This window comes from Saccopteryx bilineata, chromosome 1 (genome assembly GCF_036850765.1).
Source record: "Saccopteryx bilineata isolate mSacBil1 chromosome 1, mSacBil1_pri_phased_curated, whole genome shotgun sequence".
In the NCBI taxonomy this organism is placed as follows: Eukaryota; Metazoa; Chordata; class Mammalia; order Chiroptera; family Emballonuridae; genus Saccopteryx; species Saccopteryx bilineata.
Window position 1 is genome coordinate 376,387,800 of NC_089490.1, and position 24,523 is coordinate 376,412,322.

Below are 24,523 nucleotides of genomic sequence, written 5' to 3' on the forward strand. Positions count from 1 at the left end.
CAAACCAGATGAGCCCGCGCTCAAGCTGGTGATATCGGGGTCTCAAACCTGGGTCCTCCACGTCCCAGTCCGATGCTCTATCCACTGCGTCACCACCTGGTCAGGCAACTGTGTTCATTCTTAACGCCACAGAAGGCAAAGTAAACATTTTAAAGTAAAAACTTTAGGGAAATTAAAATCACAATATATCCACCTATTCAAACATATGAAAATAATGGGAGCATTAGTTTCTTGGTTTGATGTTTGTTTTACAAGCATTTTATTCTATCCACAAGCTTCAAGGTTAAAACTTTCTGATAACAACCTTGATGTGAAAACTCACCAAATAGTTTTACACTAAGTTCATTGCAATTAATTTTATTTTGGAATATTGGTTAAAAATCAAAAGTATGCATTTCTAATTAAACAAGTATCTGAGAAGCAAAGATGTTTTATGGTCCTAGACTGATTCTGCTTCAAATATTTTTTTCAGAGTTTTATATTATCTAGGTTGAAACTTCATGGTTTCCATAGTATAATTAACAACATTCTACTCTGATGATTTCAAAGGAGAAAAAAAACCTAACAAACCCTAGAGATGTGCTACATTTTAATGTCTGAAACAGCCAACTGAATCATTATAAATTCTGCTCAAAGGAGAAGCTTCAGCAGTTGGTTAGGAAGAACAGAGGACAGCTTTGATTACCTCGGTTGACCCACTGGAGCACTGACAGGTCTGTTTCTCTTGGATGCTGATATAAAACGAGAATTGTTTTTCCTGTTTGATTTGTAGCTCTCTGGGTCTGATATTTCATCGTGGCTATGATCTGATGCTGTTTGATGTGTGGAGCAATCCTGAAGTCCTGACCCTTCTGATATTGCGGCTGAAAGCAAAAGTCTGTTGGTGCCAAACTGAGGCTGCAAATAATCTCCAGGAGTTTTAATAACTGCTTTTGCCTGGGATGACATAAACTCCCTGGAAGAAACAATTCATGGAAGAATACAGTGAATTGATTTGTAATCACTCGTTAACAACTACCACATAATAACTCGTTTTGTGCTATGGGCTAAACAATATACTACACACCTACAAATAATTCTTTTTAATCTTTAAAATATCCCTGGGGAGTAGGTACTATTCTTATCCCCATTTTCCAGATTTAAGAAATTGCGGCTCAGAGAGGCTAATTAACTTGCCCAAGCTCAAATGATCAGTAAAGCGACGGGGAGAAACTGAACCTACGGCTGTCCTAAGATGAAACCCACATTCACAACCGTGAAGCTTAATTACTTACTTAAACAAGTAAGGTGTGTGACCCTTGAAACAAGTAAGTAAAAATTTAAATTCTTATACTAATTCATTAAAAACTAGCACTCTGCTAAGGATTAGGAAATATACAAGTTAAAGAGATGTGGCTCCTACTCTTGAGAAACTTGTAAACTAACCCCTAATAAAGAGAGAGTATATGTTAAATAAAGTGCTTAGAACTATGGTTGTATATTGACATTAAATGCCAAAGAGGATTCCTTGAAGGCAAATTTATGCAGGCCAGAATAGAGTTAGTAAAGATTCACAGCAAACCTGAGATTAGGGTGACTAACTTGTCCTAGTTTGTTCAGGACTGTCCTGGCTTTGGCACTGAAAGTCACACACCCTGAGGGTTTCAGGTGATAACAGCTTATTACCAGGATACACAGAAAGTTGAGGAAGTAAAGCCACTCCAGGAAGGGGATTAGAAAACCTAGTTGCATAAGAACAACTCTAACAGACTGCCACATTTTTTTGATTCAGCAATCAAGGTGTGTGACCCTTGAAACAAGTAAGTAGATCCACCCATCTCTCCTCATGGGTCTATCTGCTTCCTCTTTGTATATCATTATCATCTAACAATCTCTCTCCTCTTCCTCACTGCTCATAGATTCCGCTAACTTCCTCTATGTGTCTTCCCATTTCTACACTACATTACCTTCTGCAGATTCTCCCAGCATGACTCCTATTCTATTCCCCCAAAATTTTAATTTTATCAATAGCCCATAAAGGACAGTATTGGGTAGAACTCTCGAGCTAGATCACCTCATAAACCACTGGCAAGACTGGATGGAAAACTAACCATCACTCGCCCAAAAGACCATGGATAGGACTGCAGGACAATAAGGTACAGAGGAGATAGAGTAAGATGGGCTCTCGGATGCTTCCCAAAGGAGGAAATATAACTGGCAGGGACCTGGCATTGAAATAAGCAGAAACACTACACACTGATTGATTAAGAAATTACTCACTAAAATCATCACAATTTAACTTACTATCACGTTTTTTAAGATAACAGCTACTCAAAAGCTATTCTGATTCTTCCGATTATTTTAATAATAGTCATTTATTTCTAATCATAAACAGAAGAATGTAATATTGCGATTGTAAGCCCGTCCTGAACCATTTGACCAACAGTTTGTTGTCAGTATTGGCTCAAGGGATGTGGGTTGCAAGGCAGGACTGTCCTTCTTAATGCCAACCTTCAGGGTGAGCAAATAAACTGACACCATGTAATCCCATCATTACGAAACAGGACTTCACTCATTCTGTAAAATCCTCCCAATTTATTTTCTGAGTCCCCAAAGTGGCACATTATAAATTCCTAAAACTAAGCTCCAAGACCCTATAAAAATCTTTGTGTAGAGTTACAGCTGTTTCATCTCATCACTTCGCCACTGTCATACCCATCACAAGAACAACGAGGTCCATGTGACGGTGCTGCCTTGGACTGTTCCCAAAGATTCCAGTGCTCAGATGCCAAAAGAAGTCAGTGCAGGGTGGGGGAGAAGAAGCACCTCTCAAACCTCTCCTATATTAAGTCACCTGGACCCTGAGGCAGCTTAAGTTGTAGGCAGAGTCCCAAAGGGTCTTCCTTGAATGGTTCCATCAGCTTTTAGCCCTTACTTGCTCAGTTACATGTTCTCTAACCCAGTCCACAGGCCAAATAAGGAATAAATAGTATATCATATTGATAATAGTAACAATATTAATAGCTAATACTTACATAGCACTTATTGTGACAGTCATTGTTCTAAGCACTTAATAGTTTCATTTAATCCCCAAACAGCCCTATATTATTTCCCCGCTTTTACAGATGAGTAAACTGAGGGCTTAAGTAACTTGCCACAGGTCAACCAGTAGACAGGTGTCAGAGACACGATTCAAATTCAGGTAGTTTGGCTCCACTGTCTCTGCACTTAACCATCATTCTGTAATATTATTCTCATTAACACTAAAAATATTCTTACTTTCCATTAGTTAGAAAACTGAAATTCCTTTTCAAAAGACTTAAGAAAAAAGGAGAGCTGTGAGAAAGGGAACTGAAATTTGGAGTATGGCAGGGCAATGGGGAGGTGGGCAAGGAGGCAGACATACGTTAGCAGCAGTAGTCCCTCTAATATCTAGCTGGTGGTTAAGTTACCACAATTGTAGTCCCCTCGTGTTTTTTTTTCTTTGTTCTCTTGTTTTCCCTATTTTGTTATCTTTGAAAGATTCTTTTACCCCCCTCTGCAAAAACCTCCTAAGAAATCCATTTAGATTCACTAAAGTGAACTCCCCTCTACCTCCATATTTATATATAACTTCAGTTATCCCCTTCCCAAAGGCAGTTTTTGCCTTTTGAGAATTTTGGCTGTTTACATATAGTATGTATTCACAGTAAACTCCTTCATCAGGAATATTTCTGTCTTTTGAGAATTTAGCCTGTTTATGTGTAGTGTATATTCACACAGTAGCCTACTTCACTAAGATAGTCTCTGTCTTTTAATTGAAAGCTTAGCTTGTAATCTTATGTTTTGTTGTCTGTTTTTCGTATTGGCTCTATGTTCCATTTTGTTCCTTTATTTTTTTCCCCTAGGAATAATAATAATTTTTATTATCATTATTAAGTGAGAGGCGGGGAGGCAGAGACAGACTGCTGCATGCACCCCGACTGGGATCCACCCAGTAAGCCCCCTTCCAGGTGATACTCTGTCTGGGCTGCTGCTCCGTTGCTTGGCAACCAAACTATTTTAGCACCTGAGGTGAGGCCATGGAGCCATCCTCAGTGCCTGGGGCCAACTTTGCTTGAACCATTGGAGTCATGGCTGTGGGAGGGGAAAAGAGAGAGAGAGAGAGAGATGGGGGTTGGAGAAACAGATGGTTGCTTCTCCTGTGTGCCTTGACTGGGAATCAAACCTGAGACTTCCATAGGCCAGGCCAACACTCCACCACTGAGCCAACTGGCTAGGACCAAAAATAATATTATTTCATTTCCCTTATATTCGGTTGTTGTGCTGCATTGTTTAAGCTTAGTTTTAGTGGTAACACTAGATATTATAATGTGGATCTAATGCAAGAACCTTAGAACACATTATATCCATTTATTGCACTTATCTATCACGGCTCCTGGTTTTATGCAGGGAGCTCAACTGGAAAATTCTGCCTTGCTTGAGCTTAAGGCTGCATCCTGTCTTTTCTCTGCTTCTTATGAATTATATAAATTTTACATTATAATTTATTTTGAAATCTACATTTTGTTATAGTTGTTTTTAATAAAATTCAATAAACTGTATGATACTTTTCTTGAACTTTGTTTCTCCCAACTAATACTAAATTTAGTTTAGTGCTCTGGTTAATTCATTTGGCTCCTCTGAAGTCTTCATGGATGGGTGTAGGAATTCCACGTCAGTTCCTAAAACCAATTGTTTTAGAAAATGGTCTTTTATCCTAAAAAAAAACAAAAAACAAAACAAAAAATTCACTTTGTCCTCACTTATTGATGAGGCTTTCTACCACATTCTGGATCTTTGGGTAATTTTATAACACAGATTCTATTTTTAACATCCTATGTCAGTAGCATATCTTGTCCTGGAAGTGTATGTTATGTCTCTACTGTAAATCTTTCATTATATCTGTAAATAATTCATATATACACAGACTTCAAGTAATTCCTTCCTCAGTAAGATTTCTATGTTAGCCTCATATATAGGAATGTTCTTCCTTCTTGTGGACTGACATCTGTCCTGGTAGATTTGATAGCTGGAATTACTACATCTCATTTGTTATTTCCTACTGTCTAAAATGAAACCTTACTTTTTTGCAATAGCATGGATGAACCTGGAGATTATTATGCTAAGTTAAATAAGCCAGTCCAAGAAAGACAAGTACCACATGATTTCACTTGTATGTGGTATCTAATGAACAAAATAAATAAGCAAACAAAATAGAAACAGATCCATAGATACAGAGAACAGACTAACATCTTTCAGAGGGTTTGGAGGTTGGGGAGCTGAATAAAAAAGTTGAAGGGATTAAGCAAAGAAAAAGCTTATAGACAAAGACAACAGTGTGGGGACTGCAGGAGGGAAAGGGTATGGGAGGTGGAGGAGGGTAGAGGAGAGTCAGATGGTGATGGAGGGAGACTGGACTTGGGCTGGTAAACACACAATGTACAGATGATGTGCTATAGAACTGTACACCAGAAACCCGAATAATTGTATTAACCAATGGCACTCCAATACATTCAATAAAAAGTAAAAATAAAATAAACTGCTAGACCTCAATTTCTCTCAAATTTTTCAATTCATCATTATATTATTTCTTTTACCACTGGTATAAAAGCATTGTCTTTTCCAGCTTGAAAACTAAAAGCTACTATATTAGGTTGACACAAGAATATCAAACACATTACTTAAAAATATATACTGTCAAAAATCTATCTATCTATTTACCTACCTACCTACCTATCATCTATTTGTCATCTATTTATATTAGTTTTCTACTACTGTGCAGGAATTACCACAAACTCAGTGGCTTAAAAGAGCACCTATTTATTACTACACAGTTTTCATGCATCAGACATCTGGGCAATGCTTAGCTGGACCCTCTGCTCAGGATCTCAAAATTCTAAAATCATGGTGCCAGTTGGAGCTACAGTTTCATCAGATGCTAAGGGTCTTCTTCTAAGCTCATTCAGGTTTTGCCGGTATTTAGTTCCTTATAGCTACAGAACTCATAGTGACTACCATCTTTGGAGCCCAAAGCAACTCACTATCTGGCTTTTTTGACTCTGACCTCTAAACTATCATTTAAGAGTTGATTAGGTTGGGTTCATCCAAGATAATCTCTCATTTGGTTAACTAAAACACAACTGATCATGTCCCTTAACTACATCTGCAAATCTCTCCTTTGCCATTTACTGTAGTTTGATTATGGGAGTGACATCATATAATATTCACAGTTCCATGCACATTCAAGAAGAGAGTTTTATACCAGGTATATATACCAAGGGGTGGGTGGGAATTTGGGGAAATCATATTAAGTTTCTGCCTACCAGACTAGCTATACACTTACCCAGTTGATATTATCCTTTTTTAAAAAACTAAATTTAGATCCAGATATTTTATTTTCTGGAACATTCTAATGTAATTACTTAAGATCATATTTTGACATAATTCAAGATATATAAAAGAATGTGCCACAGGCCCGGGCCAGATAACTCAGTTGGTTAGAGCGTCATCCCAATACGACAAGGTTGCAGATTCCATTCTTGGTCAGGGCACATACAAGAATCAACCACTAAATATTGTCTTTCTCTCTCTTTCTCTCTCTCTCCCTCTCTATAAAATCAATCAATAATTTTATTTTTCTTTTTAAAGAAAAAGAATGTGCCACAGATGCTGATGGAAGAAATCCAAAGTGTAACTTTAAAAATGCTTTGAGATTATAATGCACTATTATTAGAATAGAATACTTCCTAAAGTAGGTATCTTAAATAGGTTTGGGGAAGGCATTCACTTGGATATAAATGTTCTGCTATGTTTATTTTTAAAAACATCAGCTATATTACTACTGAGTTAGTTTACAATGTTATTGAAAAAAGATTACTGATTTTAGCCATTTGAATAATTTATTAGAAATAGATCATGATAAGATCAAAGAACAAAAGTGGTTATTTGTGTTTATATGTATATAAACTGTATAAATATTTAAGAATTTTATGTGTGCTTAGGAGAAGATGAATTAAAACATATCAAAATTTAACTTTAAAGTTGTATGAATATGCCTGACCTGTGGTGGCGCAGTGGATAAAGCGTTGACCTGGAAATGCTGAGGTCGCCGGTTCGAAACCCTGGGCTTGCCTGGTCAAGGCACATGTGGGAGTTGATGCTTCCAGCTCCTCCCCCCTGTCTCTCTCTTCTCTCTCTGTCTCTCTCCCTCTCTCTCCTCTCTAAAATGAATAAATAAATAAAAATATTTAAAAAAAAATAAAATAAAATAAAGTTGTATGAATAAAAACTATCAGTTAATTAAAAATTAATCAAACTTTAGGTAAACAAATCTCTTAGACAACTTGTACATGATACAATGGATATGATAAATCACAGAATTACAAAGTCATCTTAAGAAATTAACTAAGCATTTATCCTTTTCTCAAACAGTACTGTACCTCATTTATACAAGTTGGCTTTCCACTATAACCAAACAGATTATCAGGGACAGATCTTATATATTGTGGAATTATCAGACCTTGATAACACAGGCCAGTATTTAATTATGTTTTACTCTCTTTGATTTTCACTTAATCTAATTTAGAATTTTTGCTTCACAAAGCAACAACCAAGTAAAAATATGAGGTTTATAAGAAAATATGCTCAGGGAGGAGTATAGAAAAAGCAGATAAATAAAACCGCGATTAAATTTAAGGGTATGACTCTAATTTTGACAAGAACAATTTTTCTTCTCATTTCCTTTGCCTTAATAGCATTAGTGAATCTTAGTGGATTTTTATAGCAATTTGAGGAAAACTCCTAATAAAGTCATTAGGATTTCTATCAATCAGTGCTGCCTGCTCATTGCCCCCTGTAATGTCCCTCAGCTACAATAGCACCCCACGGCCTTCCATTGTTCTTATCTGTATGTCTTTTTGCTCAACTACACCCATTCCTGTACATCTTTCAGTAAGTGAATATTTAATAAATGTTAACCTGAACACAGTAGTTATGTTTTCTAGAAACCTTGTCCATAATAACAATTGTCTACTAGAAGAGATAAATGTTAAGCAAATAGTCACATATGCAAATTTACAAATACTGTGATTAGTAATATGAAGGAAAAGTCCTGATTACTTATAAAGGAGACATTCAGAGGTTAGAGATATAGAAGGCCTCAACAAAACTGTTCAAGCCAACAAGACACAAAAGAGAACATAACCCCATCCTAGTCAATCCTTACTCTTAACTCATTCCCCCTAGATCCTGTGTATGAACTGACATACTGTTTCATATATTGATATGTTTGCTTTGAGATTTCAGATCATTTCATATCCCATTCTTCAAGGGTAAGAACCTTGTTTTACATATTTTACACTTCCTCAGGAACTCGACCAGATTGATATGCAGGAATTATTCTTTGATAATTAAGACATCTTGCAAAAATGCTACAAAAATGCTACTGACAAAAAACCAACACAACCTAAGAAATAAAATACAATAAAGTTCAAGCCAAGAGTTATGTCAGGTAATGTTCATTTTATCTGTCATTCCCTGATTTTTCCTTAGATGACAATAGTCAATTATATTTGAGAATTCAACTTCTTTGCATGGAAGGTATTTCCTCATCAGCTCCAGCAGAGGATTCCTCAATGATCTAACACCAATGATGGTAATTTTATTTCTCTTCCCCCTTACAGGTTAAGTAATCAGCTTGTGATTCCACTTTGATCAATGGGACATGAGAAATATTCTGGGAAAATGCTTTTTGTTATTGTTGTTTGCCGCAGTAAAAAGATGTAAGTGATGAAACATTCATATTCGTTATCGGGAATTGTTGAGTGAAACCGTGATAAGCTATTTTGTGAGGAGACATCAAACTCAAGGATCTAGCCAATTTCTCAAGATGGGCAGTGGCAAAAATACAAAAACGCTCTTTGATAATACTGCTGAACCACTGAATTTAACCCTAGAAATGCCATGCCTCTGAAGTTCTTGTTATGTGAGATAATGACTATTTTTCATTTTTAGATTCACTTTCAGCTGCGTTCTCTTTTATATACTTTCTAATAGTAACCTAACTTACACAATCAACTTTATAATCATGTTTGCTGTACTGTTAGTCTTATTCAAAACTCTATGAATTCTGAATAATTTTAAAATGAGGTAAATTATAAACTAACATGGCATTTAAAAAAAATTCTACCTTACTTGATAAGAAATATTTCACCAAAAATGTCAGCATAAGCATACAATGACATAGAATTTTAAAAAACTTTCTTCCTTTTTGAAACACAGAGCATCGCTGGCGAGTTCAGATGTCTCTGACAGAAATCTGCATGTGGCCAATAATTCTGTTCATAAGTAGAAAGTGTGGCTACTTTGACTGATAATGGCTCCATAAAAAACATGCAGGTCTAAGTTATCATGCAGTTTGGAAGTAAATTCAACAGCAGGGTAATGACAGTTGCCAAGGATTTGTACTTGCTGTCGCTTCATACCAGGGTTGCCTGTCAAAATGTCTCTTTTTCTTATACAGAAGCCATAGAATTTTTATGGATAGCAATTACTTACAATATACAATGAAGTACATCAAATCTAACAACCACTCTTTAGCCCGTCATTATTTGGTAGTCTCTTTGTTAAATGTAGGCAACCATTTTCATCTAAATTATTTATTTATACTGTATATTTGACAAGCATATATTTCTTGCTTTATATTCTTATGGCATTTAAACCTTCCTGAAGAGTTATGTTTTTTTTAATATTGTCATTTGTAAAACTTATCTTTATCCTATTACCATTTTAATGATAATTAAACTCTCTAATTGGAATAAATACAAATAAGAAAATGTAAACATAAAGAAAACTGACCCTAAGTGTATTCAATACTAAATCATCACCTTAAAATACTGGAGTACCACCAATAAGAAAAATAACCCCATGTATGTTTGATGAATGGAAACTTGTTTAAAATGTCTGGCATACACAAAGCACAAAGATGTCATTAGATTTCATCTTACCCTTTCCCTAACTGATCAAATAAATAACCTCTAAAGATAGAAATTGCATTCTACAATTTTTAGATAGAATGTTTTCAACATCATAGAAAGTTAATAATAAAAGTGAATGATTCACCCATATTTTGTTTTCAAAACCAGAAGAAACTAATTCTAGTTCGGCTTAGAAATATTGGTAAGGGTATCCCAATTGATATATCAGGACATAAATCATCCCGCCCACAGAAAAGGAAGAATACTGTTATTTGCATAAAAATTAAAAGGAATAAAAATAGGCCTGACCTGTGGTGGCGCAGTGGATAAAGCGTCGACCTGGAAATGCTGAGGTCGCCGGTTTGAAACCCTGGGCTTGCCTGGTCAAGGCACATATGGGAGTTGATGCTTCCAGCTCCTCCCCCTTTCTCTCTCTCTGTCTCTCCCTCTCCTCTCTAAAAAAAAAAAAAAATGAATAAATAAATAAATAAAATTTTTAATAAAATAAATAAATAAATAAAGTATATCTGAAATCTAAACTGGGGGAGGTTATAGATATTATATATAACTTTTCCAGAAGAAATTTAAATTTTCAAAAAAGTAATTAGTCTTTTGACACTTCTAGAGGAAATAGTATGAATATTTAGATTTGTAGAGATTTTTTTTTAAACTTAAAAGGAAAATTTGAAAAAAATTACAAACTAGAGAAAGTGTAATTTGTTGGGTAAAGGAGGTGGAAAATAGTGGAGGTGTTGCCTTGCTTCATTCACTATTGCTGTCTCCCCCTCACTCCCTTCTGCTACCCAATCCATGGTTAGAACTGACAACTCATCTTTGGAATATTGAAATCGGGTGATATAATCAAGTGTTTTATTTGTTTTTTGTTTGTTTAGTGCATGCAAGAGAGACAGAAACAGGAAGGGAGAGATCAGAAACATCTACTTGTGGTTGTGTCACTTTAGTTATTCATTGATTGCTTCTCATATGTGCCTTGGCCAGGAACTCAAGCCAAGCCAGTGACCCCTTGCTCAAGCCAGTAACCTTGAGCTTCAAGTCAGCGACCATGGGATCATGTTGATGATCCCACACTCAAGCTGACCCGGTGCTCAAGCTGGTGACCCTGTGCTCAAGCCAGTGACCTCGGGTTTCAAAACTGAGACCTTAGAGTCCCAGGTTGACATTCTATACACTGCACCATACTGGTCAGGCATAACCAAATGTTCATATTTCCATAAAGAGGCTAAGACTCATTCCAATTAAAAATATCCATGATAACTAAAATTATTTTAAAAAGTGAGTGATTTAATTAGGCAAAGTCTCCTTGAAAGCAAGAGTAAAAGGACGTAATGGATAAAAATACACAAAATCACATCCTTAGATGATCACCAGCTAAAAATTATTTTTAAAATATTTTATATGTAAGATAAGAAGAGATATTTTTACAACATTCTCTTTATATTATTCTTTTTAATTTTTATTGAATTTATTGGGGTGACATTGCTTAATAAATCCCTGCAGGTTCCAGCTGCACGGTTACACAACACATCATCTGCCTATTGCATTGTGTGTTCACCACTCCAAGTCATTTCCCTCCATCACCATCTATCCTTCCAGGACCCTCCTCCACCTCGCCCCGCCCTCTTCCCTCCTGCAATCCCTACACTGTTGTCTGTGCTATAAGATCTTTTAATGCAATTTCTTTGAAAATCTTCCATTCAGCATTTACAGACATCTTCTATAAATATGGCAGAACCATCCCTAGATACTTGTTACCAAAATATAATGTACAGATGATGTGTTATAGAATTGTGCACCTGAAACCTGTAAATATTATTAACCCGTGTTACCCAATTAACTCAAGAAAAAGGAAAGCAAAAGAAAGAAAGAGGCCTTGGCCGGTTGGCTCAGTGGTAGAGCGTCGGCCTGGCGTGCAGAAGTCCCGGGTTCGATTCCCGGCCAGGGCACACAGGAGAAGCGCCCATCCTTCCGCAGCCGAGGCTCCACTGGAGCAAGGATGGCCCGGGCGCTGGGGATGGCTCCTTGGCCTCTGCCCCAGGCGCTGGGGTGGCTCTGGTCTCAACGGAGTGACGCCCGGAGGGGCAGAGCATCGCCCCCTGGTGGGCAGGGCGTCGCCCCTGGTGGGCGTGCCGGGTGGATACCGGTCGGGCGCATGCGGGAGTCTGTCTGACTATCTCCCTGTTTCCAGTTTCGGAGAAATATGAAAAAAAAAAAAAAAGAAAGAAAAAAATGATCAATTTTTTCCATCTATGTCTCAAAGGCTTATTCTCTGTTCCGGGTCACCTGGGATACATTACACTACAGCCGAGGAGGAAAAGTTCCTTATCATGCTGCTTTCCTGGAAATTTCTGCAGGAATGAGGCTGGACTTTGCCAGTCATCTGACCTCTTAGTCGTAAGTCAAGAAGTGGGAAGATCAGACCTTTGGCACAATATGTTGAACTAATTTATACTATTGGTGATTAGTTTTCCTGGGGGAAGGATCCTGGCAAAGCAGTTTTCACTGTGTTACAAATAAATATAGCCAGGAGTGATAGAGAAAAAACAATGAAAGAATTCAGGAAAGAGAAAATAAGTGTGGATGATGTAAATATAATAAAGTGCAAATTAATAGAATCAGATAGTAACATGGAGAATAAAGTGCAACTGTATGGTAGCAATGAATGGATTTAATATATGAGGGCATATTTTATAAAATGTACAGTTTGTCAATCAGTGAAGAAAAACACAATCTCTGTGATTTAAATAAAGAAACAACAAATTGACTATATTTTAATAACTGTTTATCATAAAAAGATCACAAAGATAGTGGATGCAAGGTGGCAAGGAAAACAAGAATGAGACAAGATAAGTTTTAACCTCAATCAGGGGAAAAATGTCTTTCCTCTTCGAGAAAATTGCCTCTCTCTGATAAGCATATTAGTACAAACAGCTCTTAGATTACCATTAGCCTCTATGAACTTGACCCTTTTCAGGTTGATATTCATCACTTTCTATTTCATGAAAGTAAAAGACCTCCGAGTATTGTTTTGACTTTTAATTTGGTTGCTAAGAAGAAGGTTACTTCAATTTCCAGATACATAATCAAAGTTAATGGTACCAGCCAATGGTGATGGAAAAAAACTTGGGATTCAGACAATGAAATAGAAACACATTGGAACAACTGTAAGAAACAGTTGATAGTAAAGTGTCACATGAAAGACTGATGTATAAAAAGATTTTAAAAGCCAGTTAAAGAGACTGAGAATCACAGAACAAAAATTAGAAAACAACAACAACAACCACAAATAGTAAAGAAATTATAGTTAGCTCTAATAGAAAAATCAGGAATCTAGAAATGCACAAACAACAGCTGGAACAAAAAGTGAAAGTAGTACAATTTTGAATAGGAAAAATGGTAAAAGTAAAATCTAAAGATAATAAAAATGTGCAAATACACATTTTGTTAGCATTGGTATTTATATAAATAAATACTTTAAAATACTATTTAAATTATTTTCCACTATCTTTCTGGGATAAAAAACACTATCAAGAGTAACTTATGTTTCTTAAATTATTGGATAATAATTTGCTAAAAAAGTTATATAGCTAGCTATATAGCTAGCACGCTGTGGATATGACCTCATGCACTGCAAATATTCCTCATAGCTCAGAAGAATAAGGCAAAACAAGACTAGCTGAATGCTACAGTGGATAAAGCGACAGCCTTAGATACTGAGGACCCAGGTTCAAAACCTCAAGATCGCCCAGCTTGAGCATGGCCTCAACAGCTTGAGCACGTGGTCACTGGCTTGAGTGTGGGATCATAGATATGACTGCTTGGTTGCCCAAAGGTTGCTGGCTTGATCAAGGGGTCACCAGCTCAGCTGGAGCCCCCTCGTCAAGGCATGTATGAGAAAGTAATCAATGAATAATGAAGAATTGATGCTTCTTATCTCTCTCCCTTCCTTCTGTCTGTCCCTGTCTCCTTCTGTCTGTCTCTCTCTCTAAAAAAAAAAAAAAAAAAAAAAAAAAAGATGAGCTGAAAGTCTAGATTTTATTTTATTTTCTAGATTTCATTTTAATCTAAACTTAGTGATAAACACAAATAAAATCAAACTGTTCTAAGATATACATATGACCTAGCATTTCTGTAAGGAGAGTAACATAATCTTAATTTATGAATATTCTTCTTCAATGCTCTTATAATTCACATTTTCTGTTTAACATAAAGACTTTCATCACCTTTAGTCAACCAATAATTTTTTAACATCTGACAGAAATTTTTTAACTCTTTCACTTTCTAATATAGGAAAAATACTTCTATCTCCTCTGCTTTATATGTCCATAAAGTGTGTAGAATGTAACAGTTGACTTTCTTCTGGCTGGGGACTTAGATCTACATAGATTCAAACCATACCTTCTCTGTTTTCCCACTATGTGATCTTGGTTGAGTTAATTAACCTCTCTTGGTCTTTATTTCCTCACTGGTAGAATAAGGATGTTTAAAATATTATCTGTCGTATATTCCTGCCAGGATTGTTTTAAGAACTAAATTGATAGTTCAGGTTAACTAGCAACATAGTAAATCTCATCTTCCCTGCTGTTATTATCATTATCATTATGCTACCTGTCCAAGTCAGGCTCCAGTGATAATTTATGATCATCTATCTTTTGCTTCCCATAAAACAAAAATAAATTGAAGGACTCTAACCCAGGCAACAACCTTCATATCCCATCACATCTCTAAGTTATTACTGACATCATAATCTCCACCAAATCTTGAGTAAAGACTTTTTAAAAGCACTTTATCCCCTTTCCAGTTGAAGGTGCTGAAACAATATTCTTATCTTGGTTAAGCATTTGAAATATATTTGTAAACTGAGTGACTGGTATCTACACTGAAGGTGCCTTCGGAGTTGCTCCGCTGTGATACTTTCATGGCTTTAGTCAAAGTTGATAAAGAAGACTGAGAAAGTACTGCTCTGGGATCTTCTGTTTCTATTTCTGTCATTTTTAGCTAAGAATAAGAAAGAACGTTATTCAATTTAAAATGTAAACTCATCCTGGGTTATAAATTGATGCTGGGCATTAGTTAAATTCACTTCTCATCATGTTCTGGACTAGGCAGCAGTTGTTAAATGTGAAATCTCATTAGAAATAACAGAGATGAGGACAAAATTACAGCTCTAAGTCATTGGTATAATCCTACTTAAGGAAAGAAAAAATGACAATTATCGCAATGTATTTTAATGTTTGTTGTTTGCTAAAAAGTCACTTACTATAAGAACAAACTTAACATGAAGAATATTTATTGAAAAGCACAGCACAATGTTTGTTGTTCTGTCCTTCATCCTTTCCCTTTTGTGAAAGCGACCTTCCTCCTGATTCTAATGGGACTAATAAATTATGTGACCTTGCTTCCCAAGCGGGGAAGTGGGTGTGTTCAAGGCTAACCAATCCAAGTGTCTTCCCCACACACAGCAATTGCTACACCCAATCAATCCTCATAAAAAAACAAAGCCGAGTTCTGTTCTCTAGGATTGCTAGTTTTCAGAACAATGTATGAAGTCAAAACAGATGAAAACAAATGTGAGAGGTGGAGAAAGATGAAAAAGTGAGATTTCTGATGACAGTATTTTAATCCCTGAGACCAGCTGTTAAAAACAACCACATCTCACCTGACCTATGATGGCTCAGTGGATAAAGCGTCAACCTGGAAACGCTGAGGTTGCTGGTTCAAAACCCTGGGCTTACCTGGTCAAGGCACATATGGGAATTGATGCTCTCTGCTCCTCCCCCTTCTCTCTCTCCCTCTCTCTCTCTTTCTTCTCCCTCTCTAAAAACAAAATCTAAAAAAAAAGATAACTGTATCTCTTGAGTTTACTGAGTATGTGAGCCAACAGATTTTTCTTTCTTTCTTTTTTTTTTTTAATAAGCCAGAAGCTGGAATTCTCTTATTGCAACCTAGAAGTCTTGATACACACAGGAAATCTAAAATTTCTTAAGACCAAAACAATAAGCCCATAACAAATAATATCAAAGAATGCTTCCTAAAAATTCCTTTGCAGGATGTAATTCCCCCACTCACAAAGCTGTAAAAATGGCCGCAAAATCTCATCTCTGGAGTCCCAGGGTAATATGACACACCACTTCTAAGGGACAGCTATAACTTAATAAGGTAATAATACTTCTACCTTTTTACTGCTATTATAAAATAAAAGCATTCATTCATCCACAGATTATTTATTGAGCACCTACAATGTATTTGACATCATTCAGGTACTTAGATTTTTTAGTGAAAAAAGCAGAAAAAAAATCATGCCTTTTTGGAACTTATGGTCTAGTGGTGCAGATGACAAATAATAAATATAATAAGCAAACTGTCAAGATATTAAGTGATAAATGCTATGAAAAAAAATGATCAAGGAAGGTGACTAGGAGTATGGAGGTGGAGGGAATTGCAATTTTATTGATACATAGATTTGTCAGCATCAGACTCATTAAGGTGGTAATATCTGTGCATATCTTAGCCATACAACATCCAGGAGTCAGAAGAGCAGGAAGGCCCTAAGGTGGGATTATATATAATATATATATACATATATACACACACACACACACACACACACACACACACACACCCTGAGGTGTGAGCAATAGCAAGAATGGGTGAATAAGAGGGAATGTATAGAGTTGGGATGGGAATAGAAAGGTAATGAAAGGAGCAGAGATAACATCGGGCCTTTGGAGGACAATGTTAGGACTTTGAATGAATTAGCCCATGGAGTGTTCAGAGAAGGGGAGTAACATGGTTTATTATAATTTGTTTACTGACTTTAGAGAGAGAGGAAAACAGAGAGAGAGAGAGTTGTTCCATTTATTTATTCCTTCATTAGTTGATTTTTGTATGTACCCTATCCAGGGATTGAACCTGTAACCTTGGCGTATCGGGACAATGCTCTAACCAACTGAGCTACCCAGGCAGGGGAATATGATTTTTTTAAAGATAATTTGGTTGCTTTGTTAAGAATACATCAAACCTATCAAAATAACTGCATTTCAATGTCCTGATTTGCCTTTATATTACTATCTTCTAATAATTGCATAAATTCTCATGGTAGAGACTGCCAACTGTCTGCCAGTATCCATTCTTTCCTTCTTCTTTGATACTGGAATCCTGATTTTTAACTGAGGCATATGACTTCCCCAAATAAAGATGACTTTCTGGTCTTCCCTACAGCTAAGGAGGGCCATAGGAACAAGTGGAATGATCCATGCAAATGATTTTGCTTTTCTTTTGCCTCCTTTCGGCTACCTAGAAGAAGACACGAAGGCTGGCACTAGATTGGTCATCTCTAACTTTGACAGAAGGCTAGGAGTGAAAGCCTTGCCCCTAGGAGGATAGAGGGAAGAATCTCTGACACACAGAGTACCATATGAACCCTAGAGTTCCTAGTTTCAGACTTTTACATGAGCAATAAATGTGTAGCTTGTTCAAAACAATGTTGATTTGGATGTTGTGTGCAGTCAAACCTAATCCAGAAACTCCTGATTACCTTTGAACTGAGTTGATTTCAAGAATCTAAAATATATGGTATTGGCTCAGAGGAAGGAAATGGGACAAACACTAGGATGGCTAGGAATCTAAATTTAACTAAGAGTCCAGTCACCTGGAGCTTTGGGCCTTTCGACTCGCCAAGCTTCCACAGTCACATGAGTCAATCCCTTAAAATAAATCAGTTAACTTCTCTCTCTGTGTGTGTATTGTTATATTCTGTTGATTCTGTTTCTCTGGAGAACCCTAATATTCCTCTTTCAAAGATCATGTCAGCCTGCAAGGAGGAACTAAGAAATGGATCCGGAAGGACCTTTCCTTAAACATGGACCAGTACAGCCAGTCAGATGATGGATGTAATAGGATCATTAGTGGTAAAGTGAGTCAGCAAGAAGCTACAGCAATCACAGCAACAATCAACACCAGCAGCACCAACAAACAAACTGTCAGGGCTGTTTCTCAATTGGATGAGGGTATGTGGAGGATTTCCCTTTTGAACTGTGATTAACTCCTAAGGTTCCTAGATAATCTACCAGACACAGGAAGCTCAGAGAGTATGATGCTAGACTTGCTGCTAAAGTACTACTATTGTATATAATGTAATTTATACTCATAAGCATAATGAAGGAATAAATACCTATAATATATAAGAAAACAATCATGTCTTCCTCTGACACTTATTAGTTATTTAACCTTGAGAATTAAAACCTTTTCGAGCTTTAGTTGTTTCAGTGCATAACTGGGTTATCTACATGGTTATGAAGATTAAATAAAATGGTGAACACGAAAGCATTTGGCATAGCGCTTGACATATGCTAGTTATTAAAAAAATGTTAGATGAATCTGAATCTATATCAAAATAAGAAAAGGTATTTTTCTCTACATAGTTTAATAAGAGAAAGTACTGCTCTCTACCCAGCACTTGTCTGGTATTCCAACTGGAGACCTAAGGTTCTGTTGGCCTTCACACTCTCCCTCTCTCTTCAAGCTTCTTACAAAAGGAGGTCTGGGGCTTCCATAACAACCAATGCCTGATCAGTTCTTTCACAAGCCAAGTTCTTTCTAATCCGAGTATGCTTATAAGTAAAAAATCCAGCTGTGTATAGCAAGACAAAATTATATGATTAGAGAGTAAATGACATTGAAGAACACAGTATCTCGATTGTCCTGGTATGTTTATTATACAATTCAATTATTTAAAATCCAAAAATAAAAGTTGTACTGAACTATTCAAAAATATCTCTTGATATACAGTAATAGTTTTACTTCTTCCTTATGCATGAATACAATCGTAATCTTCACTGAAAGAGGTAATCATTTCAGTGATAAGTATAGTTTTCTTTTTAATGTAAAAGTTTCAGGGTGCTTTTAGGTGAAACAGGCAATGTAAGTGTGAAATCATTACCATAATTAAATGTAGTAATTCTTCTATAATGTTACTATAAAGATAGTGTCATCCTCACTAAAAGTAGAACATATTAACAGTTTAAGCTGAATATGCAGAATACAATAGGTTTGCAGGTAACATTCCTTTGCATTGGTAATGAAATGAGAACTACTGTTAAATAGAAATTAAAGAAATAAAAAGAGTTAATTCTAATTTGGCTGACACTAAAAACTACAATACTCTAGTAAAGAAGAAGGCACTGCCTTGCGTTTGTATTTGCTTATGCCCAGTCTATTCACTGAAACATTGGAAAAGCATTATTTTTATTTATTTCCCATCTCTCTCTTTTTAAAATTGTTTTCTTAATATATTTATTTAGATTTTTATTTATTCATTTTAGTGGGGAGTGGGAGGGACAGGAAGCATCAACTCCCATATATGCCTTGACTAGGCAAACCCAGGGTTTTGAACTGGCGACCTCAGCATTTCAGGTTGACGCTTTATCCACTGCGCCACCACAGGTCAGGCCCCATCTCTTCATTTTACATGAATGTAAGCTCTCCTGTCATGCCCACTCCTAGATCTGTTCTTTCACCCCTTTTTTAGAGAAAAGGCATGCAAGTGCACAGTAGTTCTGAGCCCGGACTCTGCAGCCACCACATCTGGGTTTATATCCCACTGCCCACTTACTATCTGTGACACTGGGACATGTCACATAATCTCTTTGTGCATTAGTTTCTTTATCTCTGTAACTGGGTTAAGAATAGTGGCCCCTTCATAAAGCTGAAGGTGTCAGCTATTGAAGAGGAGAAAGCTTGATAGTGTTCAAGGTGGGGCTGTAAGTACCAACAACAAACAGTGCCTGGAGACTTTCAAAGGGGCATGCAAATGTGGACAGTTTTAAGCAAGTCAGTTTCCAGATCCGTGCCTTCCATATACATCCATGCTTTCCCAAAATGCATCTGTCCAGGAAGCTGCCAGTTCCAGCTAGAGTTTGTCCTTGGAAAATCTCTATCCTGTCATTTTGTAACAGAGAGGCATTCCTTTTATGACCATTCTAGAGCCTCAAACCAAGGGTCAATTCCACTATTCCTTTAACTAAGAAATTATGTGTCCCCAGCAATCTATACCATTGATACATACATTTCCAATAAACTTTGTATATATTTAATAAATATCAAAAAATGATAATATATCCATACTGCTTTGAATAAAATTACTAAAATATAAGGTCTACCGGAAAGTTCTGTCCGTTTCTATCACAAATTTTGACACGTAAGCACATGTTTATTTGGCACATGTGTGCCTCTCTATTTTTATCACTTAATGTATACATACTGACGTAGCAAATTAACTAAGACAAAGTTGATTCACCTTAGTCTTATGTGTGAAGCCATAGTGTACCCATGGCTACTGATAAAGTTCATTTATGCCACTGTAATTTTTACGAATTTCAACAAGGAAGAAATGCTACAGAAGCATGTCTGTCGCACCCACCATATTCCCCGGACTTAGCACCCTCCGACTATCACTTGTTTTTGTCCTTACAAAATTTTTTGAAGAGCAAAAATTCAAAAATGAAGAAGATATCAAACAAGTACTGGTTCAATTTTTCACATCAAAAGATAAAATATTTTTCAAAAATGGGATATACAGGCCCTGGCTGGTTGGCTCAGTGGTAGAGCATCGGCTGGTGTGCGGGGGGACCCGGGTTCGATTCCCGGCCAGGGCACAAAGGAGAAGCGCCCATTTGCTTCTCCACCCCCCCTCCTTCCTCTCTATCTCTCTCTTCCCCTCCCACAGCAGAGGCTCCATTGGAGCAAAGATGGCCTGGGCGCTGGGGATGGTTCCTTGGCCTCTGCCCCAGGCGCTAAAGTGGCTCTGGTCGCAGCAGAGCGACACACCGGAGGGGCAGAGCATCGCCCCCTGGTGGGCAGAGCGTCGCCCCTGGTGGGCGTGCCGGGTTGATCCCAGTCGGGCGCATGCGGGAGTCTGTCTGACTGTCTCTCCCCATTTCCAGCTTCAGAAAAAATACAAAAAAAAAAAAAATGGGATATACAAATTGCCCTCACGCTGGCAAGAAATCATTAATATTTGCAATTATATTATTTGATAAAGTTTATTGACAGTAAGAAAAATTTGTATTTTGTTTTATTCCAAAAACAGACAGAACTTTCCGGTAGACAATATAATTATAATAAAAATTCAATACTGAGGAAAATTTTCAATACTTACATCCCTATGGTTGTAAGACATTTAAAAATTCAGTTACAAATGAAGTAGAAATACAAGTTTAAGGAGAAAAAGAAAGATTGTAAAATTTCCAACTATTAAAGAACTTGTTAAAGTTTTTAATGTTTTATTTTTCCTGTTGAAATTTCAGTGACAAAGATTTTTGCTTGTTTTGTTCTAATATCTATAATCATACAACTATGCAAATTAAACATAAGAGGATAAACCAAATCATCATCTTTTGCCTTATTCTATGCTATCAGAACTATGGTTAGCAGAGCAGTTATTGCATATCCTTATCACTTTATTATCCTGTGACCCATTGTTATAATAAACAAATCAAATTTTCTTAAACATACACAAGGCATCTTATGGCCCTCCAAATTCATTTTCCCTAAATTTACTTTGCTAATCCTGATCCTACTACCCATCCATTCATCAAATATTTATTAACAACTATTTTCAGACTTTAAAAAAGACAATGGGTTCAATGTTGAATAAGACAATATGGCTCCACCCTGGCCGGTTGGCTCAGTGGTAGAGCGTCGGCCTGGCGTGCAGAAGTCCCGGGTTTGATTCCCGGCCAGGGCACACAGGAGAAGTGCCCATCTGCTTCTCCACCCCTCCCTCTCTCCTTCCTCTCTGTCTCTCTCTTCCCCTCCTGCAGCGAGGCTCCATTGGAGCAAAGATGGCCCGGGCGCTAGGGATGGCTCCTTGGCCTCTGCCCCAGCCGCTGGAGTGGCTCTGGTCACGACAGAGCGACACCCCGGAGGGGCAGAGCATTGCCCCCTGGTGGGCAGAGCATCGCCCCCTGGTGGGCGTGCTGGGTGGATCCTGGTCGGGCGCATGCGGGAGTCTGCCTGACTGTCTCTCCCCGTTTCCAGCTTCAGAAAAATACAAAAAAAAAAAGAAAAGAAAAGAAAAGAAAAAAGACAATATGGTTTCTCTACTAGTTGAGGAACATTGACTTGTTATTCCACTTATTTATGCAATCTTTGGTTGATTCTTGTATGTGTCCTGACTGGGATCAAACCTGCAACATTGGGGTATCAGGATGATGTTCTAACCAACTGAACAACCTGGCCAGGGCTGAAAACGTGCTTTAAAGGCTTATGATGTATATTTCAAAATTAAATAGCTTTTCAGGAATGTACTAATTTCTAAAACCTACCAAAAATAGCATATACCAGTTAATAGTATTAATTGGTAGTAAAAATTTCATTTTAAATTACCATTATTTAATATTTTTCATCATATCAATACTCAAGGAGGAAAATCAAAGGAATAATCAGTGATATTTTATGGACTATAAATTATTTCAATTTTAGTTATAAAATCATTTAATTAAAAATGAAATTCTAAAGTATAGAATATATATGTTAAATGTCTAGACATTTTAAAGATAACTGAGTTCAAAATATCTAATTAGCCCAATGCCACCTTTCCTATATACTTATAAGAAGATAACCAATTATCTGGAAAAAGGCAATTAAAATTACTATTAATAATCTTAATACTAGGACATGTTATAATTTATTTGATAATTACATTTCCCACAAAGATACTGTCAACATAAACTGTGAAACTGCAGATCCATCCTGTTTACAAGTACCAGAGACAATATATTGTACTTAAATGTTGTATTGCAGTTTTTCTTAACAGGTAATACGTGACATGAAACATGTCTGATTTTATGCTTCATGATTTCCATTCTAACATTTAACATTAAGAAATTATATTTATGTATCACACGTCAGAAAACAATTTAAATAAACAAAAAAATTAATAGCAACCATGGCTTTCATTTCAAATACAAAATATAAATCTTTAGTTGAGACATTACAGAACCATATATAAACAGAAATACAAACTTTTTACATGTTTTTGATTTATGTAGCCAGGCTTAAGTACAATATTTTGTCTGTGTTATATTTTTAGAAATTTGTTATGAATCAAAATATTTTTAAAATAAAAGAACTCAAGACTACCTTTTAAGACTGACTTACGAGTTTTAAAAATTCATTATTTCTATTCTTTATTCTGATTATTATAAGAAGGAAAAGAAAGAAAATGTAATTATTTTGATTTTAAAAACTACAGGAAAAGGTACCATTTAAGCCAAGCTGAAGTTTACATTATTTATCGCTATTTTTTCTTCAAAAATATGCATTAAAATAAATATTTTTCTAAATAGCAAAGTATATATAATACATGGTTCTGGCATATTTATTTTTTTGAAAAGGTGCTCTGAATCTTAGACAACATAAATACCAGGCAATGTGGCAGTTGCCATAGTAACAAGTAAATAGCATAAAAATACATGTAATTTTACGTTTGAAAAATGCAACACTTTTTTCACAGATACGCATATTTTATAGCTAAAAGTTTATTTAATCCTTGCTTTAACTCCTCTTTTAGAGAGAAACAACAGATTCTTTAGAAATGAAAGATTATCACATAGCAATGGAGCAGGCTCAAAAAGGTTTTAATTTTTTTAAATTATTTTTTTGTATTTTTCTGAAGTGAGGAGTGGGGAGGTAGACAGAGTCCTGCATGCACCTGACTGCGATCCCCCCTGGAAAGCCTACTAGAGGGCAATGCTCTGCCCATCTAGGATGTTGCTCTGTTGCAACTGAAGCCATTCTAGCACCTGAGGCAGAGGCCATGGGACCATCCTCAGTGCCTGGGCCAACTTTGCTCAAATGAAGCATTGGCTGCAGGAGGGGAAGAGACAGATAGAAAGAAAGGAGAGGGAGAAGGGTGGAGAAGCAGATGGGCGCTTCTCCTTATTCCCTGGCTGGTAATTGAACCCAGGACATCTACAAGCCGGGCCAATGCTCTACCGCTGAGCCAGCTGGCCAGGGAAAAAAGGTTTTTAAATTCTCTATGGCATATCTTAAGTTCTTAAGTCAACTTTCCAAAACAAAAACAGGAAAAAAATACTTTCATTCTATATTACTTTAACATAAGTTCTTTAGTAACGGTAAAAAAGCATAAATTTTTCCTCCCAAGCATTAAACTCCCTTTTATTTTGCATAAGTTTCTTATTCATGTGCATTAAATGTAGCGCTTGACCATGGAAACCTGAAAGCCCTCTTGATCACAAAGAAGCCCAAAAAGCTTAGTGCTAACCCATGAACTACGACTTGAATGACCTGATAACCTTCATACCAATGTCCTAAATGAGGAGTTCAAAGAGTTTTTTTCTTTTTTCTCTCCCTTTATTAAAATACAATTTTCCTGTTTATGAGTATCCTAGAAGACAGAGAATGTGTATTAATTGAGTGTTCTGAATTTTATACTTACAGCATAAGAAGGCTTAACATATATTTTATAAGGCTGGAGAGAGAAGAAGTTCTAGAAGCCATGATGTGAA

General features: G+C 36.5%; 1 protein-coding gene across 1 annotated transcript in view; it reads right to left on the reverse strand.

Moving 5' to 3' along the window:
* Positions 1-14,984, reverse strand: part of DCDC1 (doublecortin domain containing 1) — a 433,887-nt gene extending 418,903 nt beyond the window's left edge. The window contains 2 exon segments of the mRNA XM_066253876.1: positions 686-959; positions 14,825-14,984. Of these exon segments, the coding sequence (XP_066109973.1) occupies positions 686-959; positions 14,825-14,984 (434 nt within the window).
* Between the last annotated feature and the right edge of the window lie 9,539 nt (positions 14,985-24,523).